The sequence below is a fragment of the Syngnathus typhle genome, linkage group LG11, assembly GCF_033458585.1.
Source record: "Syngnathus typhle isolate RoL2023-S1 ecotype Sweden linkage group LG11, RoL_Styp_1.0, whole genome shotgun sequence".
NCBI classification, from domain to species: domain Eukaryota; kingdom Metazoa; phylum Chordata; class Actinopteri; order Syngnathiformes; family Syngnathidae; genus Syngnathus; species Syngnathus typhle.
In genome coordinates, this window is record NC_083748.1 from 5,365,612 (window position 1) to 5,388,936 (window position 23,325).

The 23,325-nt window shown below is 40.3% G+C and overlaps 2 protein-coding genes across 4 annotated transcripts in view; one reads left to right on the forward strand and one right to left on the reverse strand.

Moving 5' to 3' along the window:
- cadpsb (Ca2+-dependent activator protein for secretion b) overlaps positions 1-12,728 on the reverse strand; it is a 49,881-nt gene extending 37,153 nt beyond the window's left edge. For all 3 annotated transcript variants that reach the window (XM_061290915.1, XM_061290914.1, XM_061290913.1), the window contains exons 1-2: positions 12,173-12,728; positions 1,016-1,129 (exon numbers count right to left, since the gene is read on the reverse strand). In XM_061290915.1, the coding sequence (XP_061146899.1) occupies positions 1,016-1,129; positions 12,173-12,505 (447 nt within the window). In that variant the 5' untranslated portion in view covers positions 12,506-12,728. The remainder of the gene's footprint in view (positions 1-1,015; positions 1,130-12,172) is intronic.
- A 4,800-nt stretch (positions 12,729-17,528) lies between these two features.
- synprb (synaptoporin b) lies at positions 17,529-21,169 on the forward strand. The gene is made up of 5 exons (XM_061291212.1): positions 17,529-17,612; positions 18,107-18,231; positions 19,485-19,683; positions 19,755-19,946; positions 20,030-21,169. The coding sequence occupies exons 1-5, from the start codon at positions 17,589-17,591 to the stop codon at positions 20,357-20,359; spliced, it is 870 nt and encodes a 289-aa protein (XP_061147196.1). The 5' UTR covers positions 17,529-17,588; the 3' UTR covers positions 20,360-21,169.
- The last annotated feature ends 2,156 nt before the right edge of the window (positions 21,170-23,325 follow it).

Below are 23,325 nucleotides of genomic sequence, written 5' to 3' on the forward strand. Positions count from 1 at the left end.
GGGCCAGATCCGGCCCACTGTGTCATTTTAAAAGGCTCGCGAAAGCAAATCATGTCCACTCCCATAAAAATAAGTAAATAATGACGTTGAGATTTTGCAAGATTTTTTTTCTTCCTTTTTACAGTAACTTCAACAATAATTGAGAAAAATATTATTGCTAATTTCAAAACTATTTGTTACATATATCTATTCACACGAGACAAACATTTTTTGGGTGTCTCTGTCAAAATGTCAAAATTATTTTGAACTCCCTAGTTTAAAATTATGAGAGTTTTTTTGACGCAACTTTTTGGATTTCATGATACATTATTGTGAACCTTAGGTGTGTAAATTCTTACCAAAAGCAACAATTTTCCCTCATTGGACACTTTTAAAAGACACTAGCTAGTCAGCTCATTTTTCACCATTTCATGTATTTATAAAATCCATCATGAAAATACAGTGAGGCATATTACAGCCATTTTTCACATGTCGGCGAAGCTTTAATTAGGCTGTATAGCCATCTACCGACTGTATAAAGATTTATCTACCCTTTTGCCATTATGCCTTTGCTTGTTTTTTTTTCCTCCATTAAAGAATTGACCTTTCATATCCGCTATCTGTCATGTCTCGAGCATGCACAGTAATAATGACTTTCTTCATTATGTCGATTGAAGAGCGTGAGCTTGGAAAGACGGCTGTGTCAGCCACATGGTCTGACTCATAATCTTCACAGTGAGAAACCTCAGCCACCATTTTATCACTCAGCCGCATGGATTTGAGCATTTTGACATGGAAACTGGAGCAGTTCTGCGTGGGGGCTTGGATTTATGGCCATGAGAAAAAGAAAACGTTGCTCGACTCCGTGCATAGAAATTGCTCCGGCCAACGGCGTTTTTGCACGACAATCAGCAAAAATGTACGTGGACATGCATTGAGTCAGTGATGAATTCAGAAAGTCATCCAGCCTCTGCTGTGTGGAAAAATGGCTGTGATTGATTGAGCGTGTGCTGCTGTGATTATGCTGTGCTGGTACCTCGTGGTAGCTCTGCACAGCATTGATGAAGGCTTCATCCGCCACAATTTGAGTGTCTCCGTTCAGGAAGGCTTGGAAGCGATCCTTGGTCTGCTGAAGCTGCTGCTTTGTTATCTGACGAGGCAAGGGCACACATAGGACAAGGAAGCATTAAGGCGAGATTAGACAACACTGTCCAAATGGACGCACATTAGCTGCAACAATGCTATCCCAGCCAGTCTTTAAATGTTCTTGTCAGCACAGAACTAGGCTAAGTACTCCCAGGCTAGCTGGGAGACGTGGTCCACCACTGCCTCCTCATTTGGCCTGACAAACTCTCCCAGTATAGGCGGAAGCTATTCTTGGCCCACGAAGTACATAAATTGGAAAAGGCTCAACGACACGCTCCTAAATCTCTCTGCAGCCAATGAAATCACCCGGAGAGATAGCGAAGAAGGGCGTGTTGGCTGATTGGATGCGCAATCGCCTACTTTCAAGCAAAACACGGGGGTCATGACCTCAGGAGTAAAGATTGGGCGGTACATCGAGAACTTAGCTTTACAGCTCCGCTCCGTCTTTGTGATGTAAAGCCTGCAGAGGCGCAGCCGCGCGCACCAGCAGTAGTCAATCTTCTTCTTATTTTTTTTTAAATGATGCCTCATGAATAAAACTCTAATGTCGCAGACTTCTACCACTCTGATCCCACTCGTGCCCCCACCTTAGTATAAACTTTGCCAAACCGATCCATCTCCTTGAACTGAGAGCAACAAGAATACAGGACACTGATGACAGTGAAATGGAACCGCTGTGGCATTTATTCACCTTTTCTAAAGTGCTGCGCAAACAAGTTGGCTTTGTAGGTTCTGGAAATGAAATTCTATATTAAAGTTTGACAAAACTTCAAATGAGCTTTGTAGAACATTTTTCTTGTAACAGCAGACAGTTATTATAGATTTTAGTGGTGTGTTCCGAGATTTTGCTAATATAAAACATGTGCCTTGGCTTAATAACTGTCAGGAACCTTGATTGGTTGGAGTAAAAAGAGGTTTGCATATTTAGGAGCATGGTGCATAATTCACCTTCCCTATAATTTAAAGAGTGGTCAAATGAATACAGACACTTAACTTTTAACTAATTTGCTTCGATGTTGAGGTATTTTATATGCACATAAAGAACCTAATTAAAGTAACATGCACCTCTGATCTCTTCTCCCCCTTTTTTCCGCGCACCTCACTCAGGTCTAAATGTCCTTGAATTGATTTAACACACGCTAAAAGAGCTGTTGTCTCCACATCAAGCTGTTGTGTATATCATACAAGCACCAGGATCAGCCGCTAATATGCGTGTGCGTGTGTTAGCAAATGGCAGACTTTGGTGTAGGAGGAAGATGCAAATGCATTCCATATAATGTGCCTGTGAGGCAATCTCGATAAGCCTGTCGCATCCTCCAAATTCCTTCAGTCTGCTTAAAAAAATAAAGCAGAATTAACTCAAATCTGTCAGCACGAAAGCTAATCATCTTTAGGGACGCTGACATTATTTGTCCAAAAAACGCGATATAATTTCAATGTATTCTTATTATTATTTTATTATCAATATTATTGTTATCATTCTTATTATTATTATAAAAACAACTTCATCCATTCCACGCTTGACTTTTTTGAAAGCCTCAGTGTGAGAAGCTTTGATCTTAGTAATGAATTTCATCTTTGTGAAGCAGAAGAATGCTGGTTCACGACCGCTGCAAAATTTCTGTGCCAAACAATTATGGAAGCAACCTAATGTGAGTCAATGAAGTTGAAGCAGTCAGCTGGACTGGTCAGTTGCTTTCATTTTCTCCTCAGGGTGTGGAATGATGATTAACATAAATCCTTAAAATATGGAATTTTTCAATTTAATCATTAGCTTTGGCTCTTCTGTAGCTTAGCCGGTGACAGACTATTAATCTTTTCGTCAACATTTCGCGCACAAAAGCGAGACTGCTGATTGGGGAACTGTAGTGATTAGTGACCATATTGATGGCTGAGGGAAAGTGCCTACATTTTCATCTGAACCACATTCCCAAGACATATTTTTCCTACTTGGCGCATATTGATTCTCTCTCTATGGCTCTTATCAAGATTGCAGCAGGGCCCCGTGATTCATTTGCAGCAGTGAAGTAAACATTAATCACCCCCCACGTATCAATAGAGGAGCCAAGAAAAGGCATTATGCATGGAAAACTTTCAAAACTACTTGACTGTACTGTAAAAACGACTTAACCCGAATGCTTCTGTCATTAGGTGGAGTAACTGTGACATGTTTTGAACATTTTGTCATATTTGGATTATACGGTCAGCATAATCTTGACAATTTTATTTTCCACATCTTATAGGATGAATGACATTGTTGTCCTTGCTGCGCTTTGTCGGATGGATTAATTATCGAAATGAATAAAGCATATAGCCTGAGTGGTTTAGTTTGCCGAATCACCCTTACTGGACACTTCTGAGCGATTCGTGAAGTTGCGTCACATCGAAAGTTGATGGTGTTTTCCTAAATGAAGTTCAGAACAGAGGTGTGTCAAACTCAGTGTAATTATATTTGGCCCGCAAAGACAAATTTTGCATCTATTTATCTGTCAATATAAAACTTGCAAATTGTAGTTACTTTTTAAAAAATAGCGATGTTGCTAGCAATTTTTTTATTACCATTTTTTTTTACAGTTTTTACGAGTTTCTGATTTCAAAACTAGTTATTTATCAGTTTGTTGTGTAGCCTACTATGAGACGCTCTTAAAATTTTTTGGACTGACAGTCATAAAAGGAAACTATGACTACGATGCGCCCCGCGCCAAAAATGAGTTTGACACCCCTGGCATAGAACATAAAGCATCATCTATATCTGTGGTTATTCACAGACGTGGGTACAAATTTAATTAAACAATAACATGAATGAACAGCCAACAAGATATCAGGACCGCAGGCTGGAAATACAACCATGAATCTTTCCAGAAAACTCAACAAAGTCTACACAAACAACTTCATCTAAAACCACGGCTGCATAAAATATACTGAAGATAAAACTCAATACCCGCATTAATCATTCACCGCAACATTCAATATGCCTGAATGGGATTTAAAATGAGACTTGCATTGAAAAGTTTGCCTTTAAAAAAGAATAATTTAAAGATAGAGTTTGCTTACAGCTGACTTGTGTGCATGACGAAAAATCGAAGCTTTGACGATCCCATGTCTGGAATTTCGATTCAGACCCAAAAACGATCATTCAGCCCTCGATTGTGTGAACTCAATTTGGATAATATTCTTTAATGCAGGTTGACATTATTGCTCACAAACTAACCGCCTTTGTTTCTTTTTTTTTATTATTATTATTCTCAACGCAAAGCTCATTTCACATCACGTGAGCAAACAGCACGAGTACATGACAGCTGCACAAAGTCAAACACAGCAAGTCCAACGCCATCAAGCCACTGTGGTCACAGACGACAGAAACACAAAGACAGGTGCTCGGGCTATTCTCTCCCCCCCGGGCAGACACGTTCATGTTCATTTGCAGCATTGTGTGTGTCAACGGCAATTGTCGGGGTCAGCAAACAGCCAGGTGTGCTCTCTGCTCTGCGGACACACGGCAAACACGTCGCGTGTCCGCAAGCTCCACTATGCTTGTCATAGAACACGGCGTTCGCCACCAGCTAAGCCGCTTCTCGTAACAGACATCCATTATCGCACCACCCACTCCCTCACAGCACCCGTTCTGCTCGGCCACGGTTTTCAGTCATGCAGTTACCGAGCAGAAAATGAGCCCTTACACAAGTATGACATAAATGGCATGGACATGCGAGCGTCCTGTGGTTTACAGGCTGAAATCGGGCGGGGGGCTCTTTGAAAAGGTCACGGCAAAACGAAGCTATCAAAACTCTCTGGGGGAAGGAGATCAAGAGGTTTTTAATTACATGTTGCAGTTTAGTTGATACAAGTAACCAAATTTGAGTGACTTAAATGATTGAAAAGCTGGTTTCATAACAGCAGACGCCTGTGTATATTTGAAAAACTGCATTGTAATTAGGAGTGTCAAAATTGATCGATTAATCGACAACGCATTGTATTTTGATAATCGAGTAACTTCTGATTTCTGGCTCTCTAAAGTAATAATTCCCAGATTTCTCAAGTTCTCAAGTATCTTTTGTCTTTCATCAAAATCAGACATTTGTAAACATATTTTTACTTTTTAACCATGACATCATCAATCTTTCCTGTGTGATATTGCTTAGCAATCAGAAAAAAAAAATGTTTTAATAGATTTTACTAATGGGAATAAAATTGTATCTGATTATTTGATTAATCGATTGAATAATCCATTCTAAAGATATTTGATCGTGACTGTCCCTATACCTCTGAGCAAAGTTTCTTTCTGCAAAGAGAGCAACACTTTCTAGGTGAAGGCGAGCATTCAAGTCGTCCACATACGTAGCAGTTTCTCGCCACTTTTCAGCAATGCAGGAAGGGAAAAAAATACTCCAGTGTTTGGACCTGACATGCAGGGTGATGCTGCCCCCCCAGGTGGCTCTTTGCTTTCTTGAGGCCTGAGTCAGGGAGCAAAGGACTGCAGTAATGAATCTTGCACAGCTTGGACATTTCTATCCTCTTTGCCTTTTTATGTGAGGAAAGAAAATCTCCCATCATGGCGTGCTTATATCCAACTGAAGCAATGCTTCACGTAACACTAACAGCATAGAAATGGCTCGGGGGACAAAAATGTTTTATTTTGAGATGACATCAAAGAAGGCAGCAATTGAAAAGATGAGTCCACTTCACAAAAGAATGACTCATTCATAAGAAGAGTTAATTTTATCCAAGCAATTACTGCAGTAGGACAAAAGATCATTTCAAGCAGGAAGGATGGTCCCTTCTCTGCTGCTGTTCATAATCACACATTGATTTCACACACTTATGTCAAGAGAAAATAAGGAGTACAAGTATCTTGTTTACAAATTAAATTTCTTCTACAGGTGTGTGCCAACTGCAGTCTTGTCACATTTGAAATAGTTTACCAAGAATTAGAGGAGAAAAAAATGCAATTCACAATGTTTGTACTTTGACAGGTTGCGGATTAATGATGACTTTCATAGTTTATAATTTGCACCTCATATGCCTTCGAGTCAGTTGCAGACTTCAACCAAGACCTAATTAGAATCAGCGCTCAATTACTCCGTAGATACTTCTCTGTATGCCTTATTCAAAAATTCATGCACGATAAAGCAAAGTCTCCAAAAAGTTCATATAAACGAGTCGCAAATCGAGAGAATAATCAGCTTTATGCAGATCGGAATTAAACATTTATCACATTCTTCCTTCGGCTGTGACCCTGCCTGCTGCCACAAAACTTCAGAGAAATAAATGGTTGCGCAATCCTGCTAATGGAGGAACGCCCAATGAAAACAAATGCCCTCTGCCAAAATAATTCAAGAAAATGCTCTACAGTTAAATTGCAACATTTGTAGGAATAACAGTTAGAGGAACACATATTGTATGTTTCAAGCTGTGACATCATCATTCGTCAACAACATGGTTTCCTCTCTGTATGATGTACTAAGAACATGGGATTACCTTTTGTAAATGGACTGCACTTATCTATACAGTAACCATTTCTAGAGGGAGATTGACGGGAGGGCGTAGATTAATCTTTCAGGACGGACAAACCAACTAACCTTAAACCCCTTTTAAGCTTCACGGATTTGCTCAGTCATGAAACAGTGTTTCATTCTCGTCAGCATGTCAAGGTTAGGCAGGGTGGGGGGAAAAAAAAAATCATTGCGGTCGACGTCTAACATCGGGGATCACGTGGGCTCTGCTGGGACATAAAGGTTTAATTAACACGTGCGCCACGGAAATAGAAATCAACTGGTGCAGGGTGAACGTCAGAATGATGTGAGATGCAGCTTTCGAGCTGGCTCGCAGATGCACATTGTGTGAGGGATGAAAAGAGAAAGAGCAAATCCTAAATTGTCTCGCAAAAGCTCCTCGGGGTGACATTTTCATTTCGATTGCTGTTTTTCTACTAACAACAGTGTCCCGGTGTGTTGCATTCATCAGCTACTGCTGCTTTATCATCTGAATAATGAAGCAGAAGTACGGCCAACTCTGGCAGAGTTGGAGGCAAAATATGTTGGGAATTGTTTTTATACATTAAATACTAGAATGAGTGTATTTTTTTCCCACCATATGAGTCCTGTCCACAAATTGGAGGTAAAGGATTAACCTCGGCTGCTTTTAGGCTTACGCTCTTACGTCCACAATTTGTATCACTAATGTTGTTAAATCGTTCGAAAGCCACCTTTGACCTTGACCGCAAAGCCTCTTTTATTCTGACTGGATGTTTTTTTGTTTGTTTTTTGCAGGCCAAACTCAATTTAAAGCTCTTAGCGAAGAGTGCAAATCATCCGGCATGAGTCGCCTTTCACTGATGAGTCATTCATTTTATGAGCCCCATTTACCTGTTCAAATGTAATCTTGATAACATTCTTCTCTGAAGGAAGAGTAATAAAATGTGCCTGGAGCACAAACATTCATTCTTGTTTAAAATGTTTTCATGCAAAAAAAGAAGTTGAACTTAGATGAATTAGTCGGTTACATGGCCAAGCTTTCGGCATGATGTAACCATTTTTTATTTTTTTATTTAACATTTTTAGCAGCCATACAAGTGTAAGAATCTGTCTCTCTTGCATGATATGCTAATGTCTGACTTAACATATTAGATAAATGAAAAATATCAATAAAATAAACTTTGTTCGTAAAAACTGCAAATACTGTCGTGGCAAACTGAAGAAGAAAAAAAAGATTTTATTTCCTGCACAATGTCCTCTCGGCTTTCTCCTTTGCCAAAAAGCGAGTAACAATATCCGTGAAGCTGTCGGGAAATGTCCTGCTGTGATTTTTGTCAACAGACGTGTAAATGAGAATTTATCGAGTCTGGAAAAAAAAAAAAAACTATCGTGTCCATTTTATTGATGGAATGGTCAGTCGATATAGTAATTATCGTGACGGGCCTAGACACGAGTAAGCCTATCCCAGTTGACTTGTGGGTGAGAATCGAAATACACCTTGGACTGGTTACCATCTAACCACAGGGCATGTAAAGACAAGCAATCACTCACACTCACACCTATGGACAACTTCGATTCATGTTTTTCGAATCAAAGCTGGAGCAGCCACACAAGCACAGAGACGCTCTTAGCCACGATTGAAACCTCTCAACTGGGAAGGAAAAAGGAACATTAAGACACTTTCATGCAATTATCTTTTGTTTCTGCAGCAGTTTCACTCACAATTATGGATAATTGAATTGAATTATACATTGCCTCTTTCTGTTTTGCCATTTTATCTCTCCCGTCTCACTTAGATCCAATCTTTTATACTATATTAGCTGTCTTTCATCCATTAGCTGAAATGCCACGCTTAGCTTGGTTAATATATCGCTTCAACGAGATAAAAATGTATCAGCAAAAGTTGAAGCCATTAGGTCGATGGGTGAATTTTTCCTTTGACGCATTTATTAACAAAGAAACAGGAAGATCTTTTATGGAAGTGTCTCGTTTCTAGTTGATGTGTCGGAACGATGCGCCATGGCGCTCTCATTATATTTTGTACCTGAGCTCTAATTATACACATTACAACCACAATGTTACAGCAGGTTCACTTTCACAACCACGTTTGCAAAGAATCAAGTATAATTTTGGGTTGCCACTGCTTGGTCGAAAAGGTCAAGGCCTAATGTTGTGGCTGATGAGTTTTGAGTAGTTAATAAAAGGAAATGAGTTGCCAACTTGTGCAAAATATTTCCTGCAGACCAGGTGTAATTTCACAAAGACAGTTGGTCTTTTAACAAAACGAGAACTGATCTCTCATAGCTCAATGACAGCAAGCCAATGAGAAATGTTGACAAGAAAGTCTTTTTTTTTTTCCACCACGGAGGTTGCCTTCAACCAAGTAGCATAGATTTGAATTCACATTCACATCACAGAGGCTCTCTCGCTCAGAGGCTGAATGCTTTTAGAAAGTGCTGAGCCAAGAGATGCTCTATTAGGAGATGATTGGGTCAGGCTAACTTACGGGAATAACAAATCATACTAGAGAATGAGGGGGGAGGGGGGCTAAATCGGAAACTTTTCTGTCATCTATTCACACTGTAGACTGTGAGGCCATCGCAACAGTTTGGACCAAACCAATAAAAACAAAGCGGATTGCACTTGTGGTAAAACAACCGCATTTTCTAGCTTTAAGCAAAGAATATGTGTACATGTTCTTGTACTTTTCTGTGTTTATCTTTTTCATTTTTTTTTTTTTAATCTACAGTACATATTTTATATAGTATTTATCCTTTGCAAAAAAACCAACTAATATTACAACATCTTTTTGAGTCACTTACAGGAAGTTTCCAATAATTCATGTTTGGATTTGCTGTTTACAATTAGAATAATATTACCTATAGGATTGCTAATTTGATATGAATTATTTTTAAAAACTTGTTGCATTTATCTATAATTTCCCTTCCTGCATTGGATGTCCAACCTGTCTGATCAGGACTTTCTAAGAAGCCAAAGCATGGAGAAGACTGGTAACGGGAAAGCGATTGAGCTCCACTAGTCGGGAAGACACGTAGGAAACAATCAGTCAAGAACAGAGGCGATGTCTGACACCAACCTATGAGCCTGTCATCTCCTCCAGGATACAGAACTTTAACATCCAATCACACACGCACTGTCACATCAAGACCCTTTACTAAGACCTCCACCGTCAAGGAAGTTCAGACACTCATACAAGTACTAAATGGCTAAGGTGCTGACAGCACAAAATCTTCAATTCTCTAAGTTAAGATTTAATATTTGGAATTTATATCTTCAAAACAGAATTCAAAAATACTGCTGCAATCAGCACGTACAATATTGAGATATTACACATTGAGATTAAAGCAGTAGCCTGACTCATCACTTGACCCTCACTCTCATCCATCACCTACAACACTCATAAATATTGTTCAATTGTAAACTGTATTTGAAAAAAAATGATTTCTTGTCTTGTTCTTGATTGATTTTATTCTCATTTTAGTAACCTGCTCGTTCATTCAGACATTTATGAGTTATATTTATAGTCACCTCACAACAATGTTCTATTATAGGACCAAAGCGTGCAAACGATAATCCTTGCAAGGCACACTAATGTAATGATGTATCACGAGTCCTGTTACTCCAGTAAAGAACAATATTTTTTATTTTTATAGACATTATTATTCCACCAGGCTTTCGAATGTTAATGAAAAACGGAGGACTTAAGCCGGCAGAAATAAAATATTGGGGACTCCATTCCATGTCTATCAATAACCTTGGTCACCTACTCCCAGCATCCTTTAGTGTAAATTATGCAATTAGTTTGTGTCCCAAGACATGTAAGCAGATAAAATATGAACGTTTGAATAGCGGCAGTGGCGCGCTGCAGTTTACAAGAAGATGCCAGTCGGTTAGCAGGAGGAAACATTTTCCCCGTCGCCCTTCAAAAGGCCCTTTCCCCCCTTTTGTGTCGCCCTTTCACAAGGTGACGGCGGCACATTGAAGACGCAGCAACGGGGGTGACGTACTTTGAAGCCTGGCCTGTATCTCCCCGATAGTCCATGGCTGACTGCGTGCCTGCGTGCCAGACCCTCTAATAACAGATTACCATGGAGCCGCTCCATATGTTTTGCTTTGGCTTTGAGTCTTTTCATTACCAACGAATGGCTTCATCATATTTGTGTGACTAATCCGTAATAGGCCGCACTGTGAGGAATGTGCATTTAAGAATATATGCTACTTTTCGACGAATACCGAATGACCGCTTAACAATGACATGTTGTCGACTAACATTTTAATAGCCCGCATTGTCCCCTTTCATATTTTTGACATTTTTTGACTTTGCATGCCTAATTCTCTCTATTTTTCTCCATATGGGCTTTTATTTTCCGAAATAATAGATTCTTTGAAATGGGGACAAAATGGAATTGCGCAGCCTGACTGTCGACAGTTTGGTCTGGGTTGCATTGCACGTTGGCATGTTTGTTCAGGTATTCACTCACCCACCCACAGCTCAAAGGTTTTGTGGCTGCCTGAGTTTCCAGATATAAAAGTGCATTACTAATCACGCATTAGACTGTCGGTAACCTTTGCCAAATGGGACGGCAAACAAACAAATACATGGAAACACAGTGGTTTAGCCTCCCACATACATGAGTCAGCAAAAAATGTCGACGATACGGTGTCTAAGAGAAGACGGCAGGTTAAATACAAACAAGAGTGTGCAATATCCGTAATGTTGTTTACGGACCTGAGGAGAGACAGATTGATACATTCCTGTTCAGTAGATTAGATTTTAAATACAATAATAATAAAGACTACGCATTTGTGGTGAAGTTTCATAGAATAGATAAGGATGTCCTGACCTAAAATTGGCTTCAGTTGAACATCACACAACAACCTGAAAGCACGTGAGTGATATGCACAAATCTAAAGATGAAGGCAGATTAAGGTATGTAGGGAACATTTTGAAATGAATGTTGAGTAATTCGCCATCTGTGGGTTAAGAGGCTCATTAGGGCTACTTCCAAAGGTCCGAGACTAAAAGTCACCTTGGGAGGCCAAATTGATGAAGAGGGGAGGGGGGGGGTTCATTCATTTGATTCTTCACCTTCATTTGCTGATGGCAACAAGTCTCAATGCAAATGTTTCTTTCTTCTGCTCCTTGCGTGCCCTTGCACGCTTAATGTGCTTTCTGGGCTGCACAATCGATCTCACTTGGGAGCTTTGTGCATGTGCAACACTCGAGTCAGGAGCTCTGCACCACCATGTGTCCTCCTTTTCTACTATCCGGGGGCTACTTCATCATGCTCCCACTCATGTTCGGTGATTCCTTTCTTTTTTTTTTGCACCAAAAACAAACCGGAGGTGTGCTGTGTTCCCTTGCTGCTACTAGGTAGCCGCCCCCCGACACAGCCGTACTGTATCTTATGTAGGTCATCAATGATGTAAAAGAGGAGGGGTCTCAGCAGCATGTGCTTATTAACGATGCCCTTGCACCGAGGAGGAAAGGGAATAGGGGGAAGAAGAGAAAAGAGAAAGGGGCGGGGGTGGCGGCGTGGGGGTGCGCTTACCTTCTGTTGTCGCCTCGCCATGTCTGTGGGCTGCTTGGCGTTGAATGGATACGCGACGCATCGCATGACAAACACATAGAGCTGCAGTTTCTTCTTGCGCTCCTCTTCCTCTCGCTGCAGCTTCTCCAGGTCGTCCTTCTCTTCGCTGGCGGCCGACGGGCTCGGGCTGGTCGGCCTGGCGCTGCTGCGGCCGCTGCTGGGCGCCAGTCCGCCGGAGCTCTCGCTGGTCCTGCTCGGGGAGATGCGGGATCCGGCCTGGGGGGCCATCACTTCCTTGGTCTCCTCCTCCACTATCCCGTCAGACTCCTCCTCGCTGGACGACGGATCCAACATCTTGCTCTTGAGGCGATGACCTTCCTACTAAGGAGCCTGACCTTCCAAATTAGGTCCCCCCGCCCTCCTCACCTCGAGTGCGGCCGCAGTGTGGATGAGAGTCGGGTTCGGGTCAGTGGGGAGGCCCAGGTTGCGCTCGGCGGCTTGGGGAGAAGTGAGCGGTGCGAGCGGTGCGAGCGGTGCTGAGAGATGATTGCCGCTTCCCACTGAGCATCCTCCGTTTGCGCCGAGCCCGCGTCGATGCTTACGTATTTTCTCTCTTTTATTGGCCAGTCCCTGCTGCGGATGCGAGGGGGAGGGGCACAAACGAGGGGGAAGGAGCGTGGTGAGGGAGGGCTCAGGGGGGAGAGAGAAAAGAAAGCAGGCGATGTGCTTCCACGCGTTCCACTCTGCGCAGGCGCATTGCAAATCTGTCCCCGGTCCTGAACGGAGAGCGGGGAAGGATGCGCGTCTCGGCTTCCTGGGGGCAGCAGCGGTACACCTAAAATGGCTGCCGTGCAGGAAATGCTTTGATGATGAGAGTTAGAGAGCAGTCAGAGCAAGTACTGCATGCGTGGCAGCAGTAAATACTGAGACCTATTTAGAGAGCAGGAGCGAAGCCATTAAAAAAAAAAAGCTCAGATGGGGGGAAAACTGTTTTAGTTCCTTGCCTGACATCCCTTGACAGAAAATTGAATCCTAACACAGCCACACATGCTGCACGTATTTTATTTGTTTGTATATTTATTTGTTGCGGTGGGTGAGAAGTTACGCCTCATACAAAGATAATGCAGTGCCATAAAGATTATAAAAATATTTTATTATATGCCAATTTCTGCTATTGCACAGATTCAGACCTGAGGGCTTGTATGCTGATGTCACACAACTGAAACATTGTGAATCAGCTGAAGATGAGCCAACGCAGGATGATCGTATTTCTGTAGAGACAAATACACAACGAAGCAGGAGTGCAGCAAAAAAACCTGTCGCACCTTCACTGTCTTGCTTCCTGACACGACCCGCGGCCCGGATGATATGATTGAAGTGACAATGTGTCAGCCTGCGTGAGTTAAGATGACAGTAGTGCACAACCGCTCTCCCTATGGTGGAAAGCACATGAATGGGGAGCATTACAGTGGAGCCGCCTAAGTCGATGCCACAAAAGTTGGAGTTAAATAATAAAAAAATAAGAATAAACAGGTCGATTTTAATTCATATTCCACCAAATACTTATCGAAACACTATGTTTCCACTAGTTGGGCTGCACAGAACATGTTGGTGATATGTTGCATCTTGAACAAAAATGGGGAAAAAAAATTAAGTTCAATTTTAGACGTTTTTATTGATGAATTGTTTAATTAATACAAATCCAAAACAAAATGACAATAATTGATTGGTGTGACTAGAACAATCTATTTAGCTCTTTCTGCTTTAATTAAAGGAGCCACTTAAGAATCTGCTGACACAGGCAAAATCCTATTTAACCCTATAAACCTTTGTTTCACCCCTTCCCCTAATTCTTCTTTGGAGAGACGAAGACAAAAGCTTAAAAAGAATAAAAATCCCCCCCGGGAATTGAGAACGTACTAGACTCTTGATGTCATCACTTAGAGCCTCGGGGGAAGGGATGAGACGTAGGGGGTGGTATTGGGATTGAGCCATAACTGACAATACAAAACTTTCCATCTTTTTGTACAATGATACCATTCAAGTTGATAAAGATCTCAGACTTAAGTGCAAACTCAGCAGGCACCAAAGACCGTCGCACTTCTCCGTTGAGACTAAAGTGAAGGTGACAGCTGGACTGGCTGACTGCTGCTCCACATCTGACCAGTGGATTCCCCAGAGCTAACGGCACTTGCAAGACACTTCCGCTGCTCTTACTTTAGCTGCCAATCTGTGCTCTATAGACCTTCATAAATTGACTTTTCCTGTAGGATGAGACTAATCCCCTTTGGTCTTATGTGACTGCACACTATTGGAGTACCACGGGGATATGTGGCATTCTCCAAACCTTTTAAACATGAATAATTAACTGATGTTCTCAGTCCAGCGCCTATGAGTTAACAAGAGTGTGTACACACATTAAATGTTGATGTACGTTATTGTAGGACAACAACACACTGTTTTGCCGGAGAGGAACATTTACACTACCGTGGCACTCAAAGGCTTACGAGCAATTATGTCGAGATCTTTTTATTAGGTTTTTTCGTATTTAAGCTGTGAGTCATCACGGGTTCAGATCTTTTGAAGAGGAGAAGGCAGTTCAATTTTACAAATAGGAGAATTATTTAATGCTGGATGGGTCTTCCAGATACAGCACATGTGCCAGATGGTAAAAACCACTGTGGCAGCAAAGATTAAAAGGGATAATAAATTGGCTGCTTCTTGAGATTTGCGCAAATATTAATGGGCCAAGACCATATCAAAGACTTGAACTTTCCTTCACCCCTACGCTATAAATCAATTATTAATAATCGTCGCAGAGACTTGCCTGGCTTTTGCATCCTTCAGTCTCTCTGAGTGATTTTATCCCAAAAGAGATAAATGAACAAGTATAGTGAATTAATCAAAGCAACAAGTGACTGGATCGGTTGAATTTTGTGCATTGTTGTGCTGACATCCTTGGAGCTTTGACACAGGCGGTATACATACGTGACACAGCAGACACTGCGGCAGGAATGAAATATCACACAATAACTGCACATTTATATATTCATGACTTGCCTCAGACGGCTTTTTTTTTTCCACACTGAGCATTTTTGTAATTGATTGAGAGCATAGGAGAGAGAGCTCTGAAATGGTCTTTGTTGATTCATGGAGCCTGTAATGCTGTTTGAAGTTGTGGAAGGGGGCGAGGCAAAATGTTCTCACTGTTCTAGATGCACACATACAACACTGGTAATTGGAGACAAAAGTCCCCCTCAACAAAAAATGAAAAACTAAAAATATTTTTGAACAAAGGAGAGGATCGGTGAACATGTGAATTTGTGGGTGCTAAATATGCAAATATATATATCGGTTGTAGCTTTAAATTGTAGTGACAACATTCACCACTAGATGGTGGTAGTTTTACTTATACTTTGTCTTATAGTGCCCCTAAACTACATGACTGGGCCCAATATTGTTTTGCAGATTTGGGAAAATATGCAGGCCAGACACTACCTCAGTAATAAGATTTTGCAGGTTTTTTTAACTTCCTGGTTAAGATTTACGTTGGCGTGATTGGTCCAAGCAGAAGTTTGAAAGTTGCCACAACGCACAATCACCTTGTACTAAATAGTCCTGCATCTCCCGAGCAGATCCTAGTGGAGCGGTCCAGATACTGTGAAGAACTCGCGAATCAATCTGACTCTTGCCAGGTTACGCCCTCTGAGAAGCCCCGATTAAAAATTGTGGGCCGTCCCGCATTTATATATTGAAGCTGAAGTGCAGCCGGGCGCATGCGCACGCACACACACGGTCAAACAGTGCGGCTCAGAGCTTCACAGGAGGAGCTTTTTGAAATATTTAAATGCTGCTTTTTTTTTTAATGTGAGATTGATTGAATAGGGTCAGTGTTGCAGCTCCTTGCAGTTCTCAGAGAGCAACATGACGACACACTCTGGCAAAACTAACATGCGTGCATCTGTGTAGGCTTGACTGCAGTGCCTTCAACAGCAGTAATTGGCATGTTGGTGCAAGGAGGAGCTCATTTTCCACACAAATCCTTTTACATAACAGAGTCCTCCACATTTTGCTTCAAAATGTAGCTCTAACGTTTTACACCCATCTTCAATATTGCTTTTTTAGATTAAGTTCGTAGACGAAGCTTTATACTACACACGTAGCATGCACCTGCAGGAAATGCAGCTTAGATTTGTTGGAATCTGTAACGAGATAGAGAGAGAAAGAGATTTATGCTTGTCTCTTTCCTCTCCCAGTTTTCAGGCAGGAGCAGAAAGATGATGCCAGAAAGAGATTCATTAATAATGCAACGAGGGGATGAAGCCTCGCCACTTTACCATGGCAGAAGTCCTCATACCCTCCTCCAATTCTTGATGCATCAGGAAACTCATTGCAGAGTGCAACCATCGGTGAGTTCATTCAAAAATGATGAAAATGTTACTTCAAGAGGTCACAATTGTCACATGCATTCTGGGATGAAAAATTGTTCAGTACTTCAGAAGGACTCAAATATATGATAAGGTGCTGCCCTCTTTTGGATCAGCTCTATCATGATAGCTAACAAAGGAAAATATTTTTGAAATTACATTTCAGCATTTACATTTAAGACTTTAGTTTTTTTTTTTTTTATTTTTTTTTTTTTTTTTTTTTTATTAATTATTAGGAGCCCGTACATACCGTTACTTCTTTTAAGGAAACTTTATTATTATCAGCATTTCTCTTTGTACAATTTCAACTAGTATCAATACATTTATTGAATGTATTATTTTCAGCTTTAAATAATTAGGCTGCCATCTTCATTAGCTTTTAAATTCAGTTCAAGTTACACAAGCAGCAATGGGGATTCAAAATACATCAGCTAAACATGTAACGCCCATTTAGAACCAGAAGGGGGCGACATAATTCTTTTTTTTGTACCAGTTTACTGTACATTGTTTTCTTTGATTTGAACAACACTCGTTTTTTTCAAGAGGAGAGCTATCATATAAAAAGTATCAAGCCAGTCTATAAAATTGTTGCATGCTAGTCTGAGCCTCCTCAATGCCAATTTTTGCCACCCCCCAAACAAATTCACAATTTTAGGCCTTGATAACTTGCAACTGAGAGATAACAAAAAATGATTTTTAAAGAAACTGATTGTTGAAAAATTCTGCTGAGTTCACTATGGTGGCAATATGGCTTCATTTAAATCAGTGGTTCCCAAAGTGGGCGGTTCACTGGGGAGCCAAGGGGGCGCCAGCCTGCAAAAGTTTGGGAACCATTGATTTAAATGAATACGCATCCAAAATATATCTGACTCCTCCTTTGGGAAGTTAGTGTACCTCATGTGAGCCCTCCCCTCCGCTGGATCCTCTCCTCATATTATCCACATCCCAGCCTGATGACAAACGCTGCAGACACCGAGTGGACTTGGGCCACACACTTCTGGGATTTTTAAATGTGTATGGTTATATTTGCCCCGGTAAGTATTTTCCTCTTCCTTTTTTTTTCCCCCCAAGAAATTGTATTTCATTATTATATATTTTTTTCTTTATCATACTTTTTTGAGTAGTTAGCCAGGTTGCATGCACTCAAATAGCAAGTAATGCTGTAGTGAGAGTGATTCTTGAGCTACAATATTTGTTTCCTGTATGCTGTCAGCTAAACATACTCAGTTTAGATTACATGTTGTATACGGTGCTTTGAATCTCGCAAAGGCACAGCTGTCCAAACGTTTGATGCGAAAATGAATCAGCCTGCGCTGCTGCGGCCACCCTCTCGTGCACAGTGAGCAGCACTTCCTACCTTTAAATTATTCAGCCTTTGTTTTCAAACCAATTAGAAATTGTAATAATCAGTCCTGTGATTTATTGATGGAAATACATTATGCAATAAGCCACATTCACTCAGACATGTCCCTTGATAGTCTTTCATGCTTGTGTCCTCATATTACTGCTATCATATTCTTCTCCTCAGATTTTTGCCATTTGTGCGTTTGCAACATGCGGCGGCTACCATGGACACCTCCGGGTTAAAGTGGACTGTGCAGGCAATAGACAGAGTAACAGGAGCATCAACATTGAATTTGGCTATCCATTCAGGTACACTGTGATTACTACCAATGACACATTTTTGACTATAATATTCATATTTACAAAATCATTTCACGGTGTGTGTTGCATGTACTTTTTAGCAGTAGAACGTGTTGAGCATTGGACAAAAAGACGTAAATGAAAAATTCACACTTCCTTCCGATCAATATTTAATTATTATCAGATGGGGACTTGGAATAAGTCCTACTTTCATGTCAACATTTTTAAATTGTCTTACGGACCATATGTTATTTTAAAAATAGATATAAATATTTGTAAACTCCTTTAAATAGCTTGCTGAGCTATTTACGTTTCACAACAACTTGTTGCCATAAAAAAATTGTGGACAGATGGGAAAGTGTTACATTATTCATGAGTTGACATCAAGTACATCAGTGCAAACGTTGACTCCGCTGTCCATATATCTAAATGGGCATGCTATATATAAAGATGACGACACAATTTGTCAATTTGATGTTTCAAACTTTGAAGAGTCGATACTTTCTCTTGAGGAAGACGCACCCCGTTTGAGGAGTTGATCACTAAATGAAGCCATCTCTGAGCGGACAGCCCCCAAGGCATTGTGGGTGCACGCTTCTAGACAAGATCAATAGTGGAAACATTTTGGTACGTCAAAAGGGCCCACTTAAGGTTAGAATCTGGCTCCAAGTGCATTTTGGTCTAATGATGCAATGAAGCATCTCAGACAAAGGGCCCTTTAAATTGGACTGGCGTCTTTCCTCCACATCCAAAATGAGGTACGCTCATTTCGACCAAAGTGGAATATATTGACTGGATCTCGAGAATACTTACCTATAACCTAACCAGCACTCAGGTATTTCTTTTCCTAACAAGGAATCCAACCATATAAAAATTACACAATTAGAAAATTACACCAAATTTAATGGTAGTTTCATTTGCGTGAGGGGCGCATGCAATATAATTGGATGCTGGTGTCGCTTGCGGCGCAGTGACAGCGAACATCTCACTGCCAATCACTGTCAGTCACTTTGAGGCAAGCTTCTAATTAACACTTGCAAGAAAAGCCACACCATCGACTTTGTTTATTGACTTTCTAGCATTCAAATGCTTTGAGTGTAATTAGTGGTAAAGCATCCATCCATTTTTTTTATAGCACTTGTACTCATTTGGCCTCAGGTAATTTTGGCAAGGGGCTGGTTGGTCAGACTATAATTTGCAAAAGCATCCTTTCATGTTAACCCTTAAGAAAAACTGAGAGCTAATCTCCTTTTCCTCTGCAGGTTACAACAAGTGCATTTCAGGGCTCCCCTATGTGAAACAGAGAGAGAGGAAATTCTCTTCCTGGATGGTGACTTTTCCCCCGCTGCTCAGTTTTTTGTCAGCGTGGGCGTGATCACGTTCCTCTACTCCTTACTGGCAACGGTGGTCTACGTCTTTTACCAGAACAAATACTTAAAGAACAACAGAGGCCCACTTTTGGTTGGTAACTGTTTGGCTTCTGATGTAGCAAGACCAGGAGGAGTTACAATAATGTTTTCTCCTCTTTGCAGGACTTTGCGGTGACAGTGATCTTCTCCCTTATGTGGTTCATCAGTAGTTGTTGTTGGGCCAAAGATCTCTCGGAAATCAAGGTGGCTACAAAGCCCACTAAGGTGCTACTACTCATCTCCGCCTGCTCGGCTCAGGAGAACAAATGCACGGCGGCCCAAGAACCTCTCTGGTCTCGGCTCAACTCGTCTGTGGTGAGTAGAAATAAGTCGGCAACAGCAGATCTTTCATTCTCAGCATGCCTATAATGTACACACTTTTTATTTTCTTCTCCTAGGTCTTTGGTTTTGTCAATGTCATCCTTTGGGCTGGAAATATTTGGTTTGTCTTTAAAGAAACAGGCTGGTATAAGATGGGTCAGAGGTATCCCACCAGGAGCGCTTCTGGAAAACGAGAAATGCGTCAGCGGCTCTACAGCGAGAGCAGCTTTGACCTTCAAGAGGAAAGTTTTAGTCCTCGACCGTTTAAAAACAACAATTTGAAGCCGACAAAAGGAGATATAGGCATGCAGCTGTACCGGCAAAGCAGCATCAACCAATCACAAGTGAGCCACGGCCTCCCGCAAACCTATCTCGGCCAGCCAGACAGTAAAGGAGGGGCCCCATGATTTTTTTTCTTTTTTCTTTTGCCTTATGTTTATTTTATCGCTTACATGTTTGTTTCATACATCTTACATTTTTGATGTCATCTGACCACATCATTTAAATCCAAACAAAATGAGGTCTGAATAAGTGTGAACTGTACGTGGTGGTACTATGGGTCAGATAATGTACGTAGTTCAGCTATTGTTCACTAATTCTTCGTTATATATCGCTGGGATGAAAATATCGTAATTAATAATTTCAATAGCTGTATAACAAATATAATGAGGAATAAATAATAGAGCAAACGTTATTTTGTGTTCAAGCACTTTGTTACTCGTATTGCAAAACCTCCACGAATACAATCGTATAGATATTGTTGCTACTACGTTTAAATTTGAGTGTCTTTGTATAAAATATTGCAAGATTTGATTGCTTCTCAAATCTTTGCAGAAGGAAACTTTTTCCAAGATCCCCTCTACAGAATTCAAAAATATTTCGAGCAGCACTCAATATTACAGACAATTGATCTTCTTTTTATTTATCTTGCTAGAAAGAACGTGCAGTTGTTTCCTTTATTGTTGCATTTCCCCAAGATTGTAATCACTGTGCTTTTGTCCACTTGCAAAAAGCTTCATTTTAAATAAAGTCTGGTTCAGTGTAATTGAATGTTGCAATATTGGCTTGACTGGATTTTTATTTGAAGCCAAAACTCCAAATGTTGAATACTGATACCAAACACTGCTAAAATCTTAAAGCATTTTGAAATCAGTCTTTCATTTAAAAAAAATAAAATAAAAAAATGCAATGCTCCCGTGTGTATGAGCTGGACTTAAAGATCTAAAAATTTTAGTATGTGCTTTGTAAGCAATCTGCCTTAGACATGATTATTGCAAAGGTGTGACCTGGGCTGCCCACAATGTAAAGCCAAATTAAAATTGGTATCAATAATTTGGGGCTTGACTGTTGGTCTATCTTTGTTGCACACAGACTAGATAAGAGTCACGCCCAAAATTGGTATGAATAATTTTGTGCTTGACTGTACCCATGAAAAAATGAATTAAAAATGTCATCAGGCAGAAAGCAAAAGAGGGAATGCTAAATGAATAAAACTTCATGTGGAGAACATTAAAGAGTGCGTCATGCAGCGTGCCTTGATTATCTCCTTTGCAAAGGCCAGTGGGATAATCCCTCCCAGTAGCTGTTTCATCCCATTTAGACATTCTAATACCTATAAGTCACACTAACGACTTTATTTTTGTTTTGTCAAAGGCAAAACAAAGAAGAGATTCAACTTCAATTATAAATGTTGTGCCTAAGGGCCTTACTGGTCATCTGTAAAGTAAACAAACAAGGTGCTGGTGTTTGACTAGCCCAGCTTCATGAGTGTTGCATAAAGTCAAAACTGCTTGTTGTCATTGGTAAACAGATCAGAGGATTTTGAGGAAATGCACTTAAAGATTGCGAGCTGGATCTGCCCCTGCTTTTTGTTGAGGCTCATTAAAAACAAAACAAATCCAATATGTCTTTATTTTTGCAAAATAGATGATGAATTGTATTATCTAAATTCGAGAAAATGATATCACCATAAGTGCATTTTATGTTGACTAGAGCCTCAAAAATGTCCAAAGCTAATCAGTGATCTCCATCCATCCAAGGCTGTTGTTCACAGTGAACATCAGCCTGGAATTAAACCCACTTTATTATTAAGACCTCAGTTTGCAAGCGGTCTTTTAACTGGTCCAAGTAATTAAATGGCGGGGAGAAGTGAGGCTCCTCTCTGCGGGTGCTGCCCATCACACAAATGCAAATGGCATGCAGGTGTCCGGGGCCGCCTGCCTGCACGACTAAATTACAGTGCATGTCCTCTCATCTTGACAATTACAATCAGTATGCGTGAAGGAAATAAAGGGGTACATCATGACATAGATATCACACTGATTTTTGTGTCCTTGTTGAGTTACATGCTTGTGTGTCGCATTTGTTATGAGTGTATTTTATTTATAAAAAAAACTGGCAAAAATCTCAAATATATGTATATATGGATATTTAACTGTTTGATGAAAAATGTTCTAAAACGGTCCAGTGGTACTAAGTACTGCCTCCAGAGAGCAGTATAACATTACGCTGAGTGCCACATTGCACTTCTACCCACTGACATCTAAAGCCATTATCATCAATAATCAATAATAATAATAATACTCCTAATAATAGCAAAAAAATAATCATCTTTATTATTATCTATAGAATGTTTGATACAGCGAGTCCATTGAAGTTTTGCCCAAACAAAACAGCAAATCATTTTGAATGGAGGTGGACATAAAAGAAATTGTGAATCCTTTTAAAACGAAGTAAACAAAGTCATTTCTGAACTGGTTTAAATAAAAAAACAAAAATAAAAAAAAAGAAGGCAATGTGCAGCTGGGAATCAGATGTAGGTACAAGAAAATTGTAAAACTGAATTTATCATTTTGTATTAATGTGGTTGATTATATGCTGATGAGGATGAGATAATAAAGTATATTAAATGAATTATATTTGTATATTTCGATGCAAAATTACAAATTATGTAGTGTTATATAAATTACAAAGGGTTTGGAATTTAAAAAAAAATTATACTTGTTCCTACTCCTTTTTCTGAATATGTATTAGCTTATTTTGTAAGTTGTTTTATTTATTTGTTTTTCTTTTTAAACATTCAAAAATAAATTTATTGATTCATTCAGTCAATGAAAAGAAAGCAACACCACCATGACAGTTGCTCATCTCATTTCAAGCTCATCTGTTGATTTTGAATTGTTTTAGCATCCATTTCCGGAATGCATTCATTCCAGGATTCCCAACAGATTACTTGAGTCCGTTTACCCACATTGGATTGGCACACTATTGACCTACCATTGCGTCTTAAGGAGTCTGTGATTAACCATTTGATAAACTCAGCAGCTGTCAAGTTGGCAGTCACGACTACCCTTTGGCGGAACTGAGATTATTT

What these genes read in the sequence shown, in the direction of transcription:
- synprb (XM_061291212.1), top strand. Translation starts at nt 17,589, where the DNA reads ATGTGTATGGTTATATTTGCCCCG. An exon ending in GTATGGTTATATTTGCCCCG is followed by an intron (nt 17,613 to 18,106) that starts GTAAGTATTTTC and finishes TCTTCTCCTCAG; the next exon opens with ATTTTTGCCATTTGTGCGTT. An exon ending in CTCGGCTCAACTCGTCTGTG is followed by an intron (nt 19,947 to 20,029) that starts GTGAGTAGAAAT and finishes TTCTTCTCCTAG; the next exon opens with GTCTTTGGTTTTGTCAATGT.